This window comes from Chaetura pelagica, unplaced genomic scaffold (assembly GCF_000747805.2).
Source record: "Chaetura pelagica isolate M959 unplaced genomic scaffold, ChaPel_1.0 scaffold531, whole genome shotgun sequence".
Lineage (NCBI taxonomy): Eukaryota > Metazoa > Chordata > Aves > Apodiformes > Apodidae > Chaetura > Chaetura pelagica.
This window is the reverse complement of record NW_009952362.1, coordinates 592,410-600,663: the sequence shown is the minus strand read 5'-3', so window position 1 is coordinate 600,663 and position 8,254 is coordinate 592,410. Positions and strand designations below refer to the sequence as shown.

Here is an 8,254-nt window from a genome sequence, read left to right as displayed (position 1 = left end):
CCTACACCAGCAGCAAGACACCACCAGTATGCAATGCTCTGACTGGAGTATTACTTCAGTTCTCTGATTTCACCTACATCTTGACCTGTATAGGAACAATTTTAGTTCTAAAGCAGACCATAAGATACATGTCCTTCTGTTTAGGATATAGTTTCTGTTGGCTTTACTCCCTACGCCAGCCTTTAGGATAATTCAGGTTAGGAACTAGACTAAAGACAACTTTATTTCAGAAGGACAGAGGATTACAACCACACATTCCCCTAGCAAATCTAGCCCAAATTGGAAGCCACTACTAGATTATCTCTGCAGATGTGACTTCAGTAGGGATAAGTGGGCATTGTTACAAGTTCAGTGGTTTGGCAGTAGTGTTGTCTAAAGAAGAGGACAGTTTGTACCATGTCTTAACTTATAAACCACACTATCTGTTTTAGCTTTTACAGTGTCTCACTACTCTCTGCACAACAGTCCAGTGACTAATAGCTGCCTGGAAAGAAGGAAAAACTGTGTTTAAAGATAAGATTGTTTGCTTTTTATTTTTTAATTTTCAAGGCATCAGTATTACAATTTATAAACCAAGTAACAGGGACAGTTCAGAGACTGCCCACCAGAAGTGCCTCCAAAGAGGCGAGAGATAACAGTACACCATCTCCAAGTAAAGCAAACATTTTCTTTCCCATGATATACATGGCCAGCAATGATTTTCCATCTCCTGTCTGAAGCCAGCACATCCTTCTCCTGACAGGAAGGAGTGGAGTTCACAGCAAGATTTCTCAGCACAGATTTATTCCCCATTATGAAATGCAACCACAGAAGAGCCCAAAACAAATTACACTAGATCTCTACAGCTCACACTGAAAAGCAGCACTGACACACTTCAGCAAGCACATGCCTATTGGCACCTCAGAGCCCATAATCACATGCCTCAGGGCTGTTCTTCAAATAGAGTTGGAGGTAATTTTTGAATGTCTGTGGGTCAGTCATTGTAGCCTTGACAGCAGGGTCCTCCTTCATGGCCTCCATCCAGCGCTGGAGCTTTGGGGTGTGACTCAAACAGCTACAAGAAAGCAAAGAGACTGAATAACACAAATGGGAAATGTGGAGGGCATCAAGGAAGCAAAACAGCTTGAGCGATTCTATTTTACTGCTTGTTTTGCTTTCTCTCTCCAAGTATAATGCTCAGCTCAAAGCAGGTGATGGAAATGCATATCAGATTATAGAAAACAGACTAATATTTGGAAAGTGAAAGAGTTCTAACAGAGCTTGTATGCTCTGCAAAGTTGAGCAGAAACACAAATGAGCACTTACTGTGCAAGATACCAGGTTTTTGCTTGTTATCCTTGCTGCAAAGACATAGCGCTTATTTATCATCTGCTCCGAGTTGAGGGCAGAGACTTGTGCACCGCTGCCTCCCTCTGGCACGTTCTGTTAATAGTAATTCTTGAAGCAAAGGCTGCCTGTAGTGGTTCAGCCGCCCACAATCCACAAACCTCTCCTCTCATGCACACCAAGGCAAGGTGTGCAGTTTGTACTGCCTGCAACTTTCATAGCTCAAAACACAGACGCAGCCTATTGAGGAAACTAAGGATTTCCTCAATAATCAGGTATCTGAGAAATTTCCTCAATTCTCAGGAAACTGAGGATGAGAAACTAAATCCACAAACCCAGTCAGACACATTGGGAAAAATCCATCATGTGGCAAATTGAAAGCTTAACAGTGTAAATTCTTCTTGTCATTCTTTTCTGACAGACTGATTCAACTACTTTGCATTACAATTTCCAGCTTCCAAGTTTAGTTAATGCATAACCCCTAACCCTTACCCAGAAAGCACCTTTTCTTCACACACAATGGCTCTACTCTTCAGTCATTCAAATACCTTAACTCTAGACCTATGCTCCTCTATTGCTTGTAAAATTTCCCTTTCCAAAGAAGGACCACACAGGAGACAAAGTTGGTCAGTAATCATCAGTTAAGCCCTCATTTTACAGTGCCAGAAGCTTCAATGCTAAGGATTCTGTGCATTTTTCTTGCTCTTCAGGAATGGTTCAGGCACCAGGCTGAGACTAACTTAGACTAACTTTGTATACTGATCTTTCACTTTTATCACCCACTTCCTCATACAAGTTGACTCTTTAGTCCTGTCTTAAGCCAGCTATAAAATATAGTTTTCCTCTGATTTATTTGCCTACATATTAATGCAATACCATTATAATGGGAACTGTTTAAGGATATAAGAGACCAAAACATTTATTTACATAGAGAAAAATGCTGTTACAACAGAGACAGATCTATTAGCTATGGGAAAGTAGGATACAGTTTACCCATCTCAAAACAAAAATCACTCTCCTTTAGCAACCTAGGATTTCCAGAGATGAACAGAAGACTGCATTTCAACTCTGAAGTTTTGGACCAAGAAACATGAACCTAGGCCTCCATACCTCCATCCCCTTCAAATAAAGGCTATTTCCACATATGATGTTAGGGATGGAAAGAAAGTCCTACTTTTTGACCATTTCTAGTCACAATTTCTGTTAAGAAAACAGACCTGGTGAAAGAAAGCTTGTTTACAGAAGATCCCTAAACAACTCATGTCTCTTAAGAGGATGCTTCCCCCAAACTGTAACACAATACAAACTTTCTTCAGCAGCCCCCAAGAGTGGCCCATTGCTATAGAGTGTATGCAAAGAACAGCGATGCTGAGACACACTAGAAGTGAGGCAAGGTACTCACTCCTTCAGCTGGAATGGTTCCAGACGTTCAAACCACGGCCAGATCATGTAGTCAAACATGGAGATGGAGTCCCCACCATAAAACACAGTGTTGCGTTTGGACAGAATCTGCAAAGGGCAAGAGATGGCAATTTGCCTCAGAAGGAAAATGACCACAACAGAACACTACAGTAACAAAAAGCCCACTTTGTAGTGGAATGCAAGCATACTGAAGGGATCAGAGAGCAAATAATGGAGATACAGCACATTTCTGAGCAGACACTATCTGGGAAGTCAGCACTAGTTAGTAAAGCAGCTGTAGTATCCAGCTTAACTGCTTCATACACTGTCAGTTCAGCTCCTTGCCAGAGTTTCAAAAACTGTCACCAAATATTAATCACCACCAAGCTACAGCTTAGGCACAAACAAAAAGTACTTTAGTATTCCGAATCTGTGATTTCTTAGTTGTGAAAAAGCATTAATGGCACAGACTAATCAAACATAACAATACACATGAATTTCTTGAGCTAAATTTAACACCCAGGTAAGCCAGAACATCGTTTTAGCAGCGATTATTTTCCCCGCTGTGCTCACAGCCAAGTGGTGTCAGGAAAGCATTAGAATTGGATTTGATTCCATATGCAAAAGGAACAGGAAATATAGCATCCACATACACCAGGAAGAGATTCCCACAGCTCAGCAGAGAAAACAGGGTCACAGAGAATGTAAGAAGTTCCCCTATTACACTTACGTTTTTGGTATGTTTCAAGAGCCAGTCATCCACACCTAAAATGCTCTGAGGAACCTCCAGAGCTTGGCTGTTTCTTTCTTAAGACTAGCCCCCTCGGTTTTCAGGCACTTTGGCATTTTGAACATGAAACTCCACAGACCTTACAAATCTTTATGTTTTTGGACACAGAATGACAACTCTATATTCCTATGGTATTTACTTGTATTTCCCCTAACCCTCATGATCTAGTAGAAATTTTAAATCAGTCCTTCATGAAGCAGCATGCTGTTTGAATTACCACTGTCTGGCAAAATACAACCCAGCAGCTGTACACTCGCAGAGACAGGAACACAGCTCCCTCTGTCGGGTAGCAGCAAATTAAATACAGAAGTGTTTCAAAACACTTCCCTTCTTGATTATCTCTGACAATAGGCAGAGTCAAGTTTGAATAACTCTGTTCCTTCCTTCCATCCTCAGCTGACCTCCAGCTGCTGCTGCAAAATCCTTCAGAGTACAGTAAAGACACTGAAGGAGCAACAAATATTTCATAGCATTAATAAAGCAGGAAGAAGGTTAATTCTTCTTTAATGCTTAATAGATCCATATTTCAGGGAAGTGACACACACATGGCTTCCACTAAGAATTTATTTGTCATCTGCACCATTTCAGCATTAGCCCAGACAGACCCGACTACCCTGAAAACAATTTTACTTTCGCAGCTTCAGAGGTTGTGGAAGCAAAAGGCACAGGACCATTAGGACAATTAGGAAAGTACCAGAAAGCTATTGACAACTTTGCACCAGAAGACGATGAATATGGAGGAATGAGTCTTGATTGAGGCAGAAAAGCATTAGTCATAGCTGCTAAAGACACAGCATCAATGGATTTGTGATAAAGGCAAATCCAACAGTTGTTCAGACTAGCCAAGAATCACTACTGTGACAGATTGTGAAGTTGTTAATAGACCATCAAAGCCACCTGAAACCCTGGAGCTCTGCTGAAGTTGCCTTACCCCACCACGGCAGAACATGGACCAGGATAGGATTCCTGTAAGGCATAGTTTACATTCTGCTTCCCTCCACCCCCAAAGATAAGCTGTTGAACCAAAAAAGGTGTTACATCATCACTAGGTTATCTGCACTGATTTCAGCAGAGCTCCAGTACAGATACACTTCAGCAGCTCAGATTCCTCAGCCCTTGCTCTTAGAAAATGCTGCAAGGTCTCCTTACAATTAAAGCAGCACAAAGATACCTAAGACAACAGCAGTCAGCTAGAGCTAAAAAAAACCTCCACATGTCCACACAGTCTTCATCATATAGATGAAGTTTGCTTTAACTACTTGGAATTTAATTATGCTGCTGTGCAGCCTAGGATGAGGGGAGTAAAATGAATGATTGTTCATTGCTGTATTTATCAACTAAACAAGAAAAGATCTAGTTCCAAAGGCCAAAGCATGAAAGAAAAAAGGGATCATACAATGACTGGCAAGCTGCTCATTATCATGAAATATTCTTACCTCTTCAAGTTTGCCAAGCTTTTCAACAATCTCTGCTTTCAGTGCTGTGGTGTCCTGTCCATCTTTGGCTGCCAAAACACACTTGAAAACTATGGGTGTTATCTATACAAAGGAAAATATAAAATATTTAATTTTCCTCTTACAATAATACAAACAAGTAACTCAGAGCTTAAAATGTTAAGTTAGATGTTAAGGTATTAGATACAAGTCAAATCTTAAAACTTAACTCTTTAAAGTTAAATCTAAGTCCATTAATAAAAATGTTATACTTTAGAAAAGGTAAACATGTTTAAAAGAATTAATTGAAAAACTAATTCATTTTAGTCTTGTTGTAAGAGGAAAACAATTAAAAGAAGGACATTTGCCATCTGCATACACTACCAAAAAAAGTAACAAAAGAGTAGCAAGGTGCAGAGCAGTACTCTTTTCCCAGTTACACGTTTCTGAAATCCAAATACACTGATTACAAAAATTTAAGGTACTTTAACAGATATGCAAGCCAGAATATGCAGGCTTTTACATTCATTCAGTACTTCCTACATGATTACTCTGATTAAAATACAGCAATTTTCACTGCCAAGGTCTGAAGCATTCAGCTGGTTTGCTCCATTAACCATTGTTCTATTGTAGGATGCTCAAAATCCTGCCCTCAGCTGTATACACTTTCACTAGCTTGGCTGTCTTCCTGCACCCATCACTGCACATAAATGCTGGGAGCAACTGAGATGCACAGGGGGTTGTACCTACAGCAAGAGACCCCAGATAATCCCTCCAGTTATTTAAATGCTTTTCCCAGACACTGTCTTAAAGGATGAAAGCAGCACTAGCAACAGAACTGCAGTTTTTGGTGCAATGGTAAAGAAACACATTCCCACCCTTATCACACAGTACCTTTGAGAAGTGTTCCAAGAGCATCTTCTGAAGGGCCCGCTCATATGGATCCGAAGGCATCAACTTCTTCCCTGGAAACGCTTCATCCAAATATTCACAAGTGATTGGGGACTCATAGACCAGCTGGCCCTTGCTGGTCTCCAGAACAGGAACCAACCCAAAGGGGTTCTTCTCAAAGAACCAGTCAGGTTTGTTCTTCAGGTTGATGTTGATTACTTCATGGCTAAAAGTAAAAGAAACAAGACCTAAACAGGCTCAGTTCTGCTATGGTCCACTACATACTATGATGAAATCCAGTCATTACACCTCAACAGCTACAGAACTTGAGACGCTGAATCCTTGTTCTCCTGCTCTCCCTAGTCTTCTCTGAAGTCCTTTGCAAGACTAACCAGCTGGCACATAGAAATACTGCCAGGGGGCACTCCCCTTTGCTGGAGAAAACCAGCACCAACTTATAATGAGTTGTTTGTAAAACTAATGAAAGACACATGAACAGTCTAAAAGCACACAGAGGCAGGCAGCCCTTATGTTAAAAATATATATAATAAAAAATTCTTAGAATGGTTAGGTTGGAAGGAACCTTAAAGATCATTTAATTCCAACACCCCTACCCTAGGTAGTGACACCTCCCACTAGACCAGGTTGCTCCAGGCCCCATCCCACCTGGCTGTGAACACAACTTCCCTAAGCAACCTGTTCCAGTGTCTCACTACCCTCACAGTAAATGGTATCTTCCTAATACCCAATCTAAATCTGCACTTTTTCAGTTAAAAAAAATGTTACTTCTTGTCCCACCACCACATGCCCTTGTGAAAAGTCCTTCCCTAACCTTCTTGTAGGTTTTCTTCAGGTACCGCAAGGCTGCTATAAGGAACCTGGTCAGAAAGGAGACTTTGAGCTTGACCTTTGAGTCAAGCTCAGAAGGCAGCACACTTATCAATGCAGATTCAGGGGAACTCTAAGAGAGATGTACTTGATTATAAACAAGTTACACTGTAATTAAGAAATACAGCTGAACTTTAACTTGACCTTACATCAAATTGCAAATAAAGAGTAGATCCTGCCTACTTATATTCTCTAACTATGTCCCCATATAAAACAGGTGTTTAGGGTAAAGGCAAACAGATGATTTTCAAAGGTACATAAGAAATACATCTCTTTTATAATATCATACTATAAGTTATATGCTGTGTTATATATGTGACCCCAGAAAATTCCTAGTAAGCCCAGAGGTCTTCTAAACACAACTGAACTTTGAAAACAACTGCAAGGTTACCAGAATGTAACCACCACCTTCAGGTAGCCATAAAACCCCTCCAAAATCACTATCCTAAGAAAAGCCTCCATGCTCCAAAATCAGCCAAAAAAAAAAATAATATATCAGACCAAAGACACTAAATAAAGAATTAAACAGACCTGAAAGATCTAACATATCCTTTCAAAAAAAGACCCAAGAAAAACCAAAACAGATTCGCTCAATTCTCATGTTGCTATTACAAGAACCAGCCAACTCCCAGCCCAGTGCTGGTTCACAAACAATTGTCAGGCCTCAGACTCGGTGGAAATAAAAAAAAGAGGTGGAATAACCCATTACTTTGAAGCTGTAAACTGAGGAAAGCATTAGTCCCCATTTAAAAACACTGCAATGACATGGGATCTTGAAAAAAAGCAAGCAAACAAAACAAACCACAAGTACTGAATTCCATTAACTTACTAAAGTAGAAAACAGAGAAGACTTTAGAGGAACACAGCATATTCTCTCTTTTAAAAAGGCTACTCACTGTTGTGCTTTGCTACGAAGTAATGTAAGAGAAACACTGAATATTCACATCTCCTGTAATTCTCCCTGCAGCTTCCATCAAAACAACACAAACTAAGGCTCTACTCACATTTACCCAGGACAAGCAGCCCTAACACTGTTTAATGCAAACAATCAGGATGACAGCTGAGGAAAAAAAATCACTTGGGCTTCCTACTGATAAACTTTGGGCCTTCACACAATGGGTTTCACACACGGCCTACCTATTTCCTACCTATTTCCCATTTCAGCAACACTCCTCCCTAAAAAAAAAAAAAAAAAAGTCTTCAGAAATTCAAGTTTTATAACGAAATCGACCACAGACACGTAATTTAACATCCCTGAAAGAACTGAACGAAAACAGGAGCCACGCGGGATGCTCAGAGGGGAAGGGACGCCCGAGCGGCAGGGGAAGGGACTCACCTGACGCCCTTGGCGCGGAGGACGAGGCGCGTCCTCTGGGCGAAGGGGCAGAAGCGCATGCTGTACAGCCGGATCAGCCCCTCGGGCACCGGCCCCGGGGCCGCGCTGCCTGCCGAGAGAGAACAGAACCATCCCGCTCCTTGCAGCCGCCACTCGCCTCACGCACAGCAGCCCCGCTCGCCCTCAGCA

At 41.2% G+C, this 8,254-nt stretch overlaps 1 protein-coding gene across 2 annotated transcripts; it reads right to left on the bottom strand.

Annotated features, from left to right (window-relative positions):
* Window positions 1-511: 511 nt before the first annotated feature.
* On the bottom strand, window positions 512-8,195 carry LOC104397887 (glutathione S-transferase omega-1-like). 2 transcript variants are annotated; one of them, XM_010007898.1, is made up of 5 exons: window positions 8,066-8,195; window positions 5,845-6,067; window positions 4,954-5,055; window positions 2,729-2,835; window positions 512-1,054 (listed from the first exon to the last, which is right to left on the bottom strand). In XM_010007898.1, exons 1-5 carry the CDS (start codon window positions 8,122-8,124, stop codon window positions 901-903), a joined length of 645 nt encoding a protein of 214 aa, XP_010006200.1. In that variant the 5' UTR covers window positions 8,125-8,195; the 3' UTR covers window positions 512-900. The 2 variants fall into 2 exon arrangements, with proteins under 2 accessions (XP_010006200.1, XP_010006202.1); XM_010007900.1 differs by lacking the exon at window positions 4,954-5,055 and having other exon boundaries at window positions 854-1,054.
* Window positions 8,196-8,254: the final 59 nt, after the last annotated feature.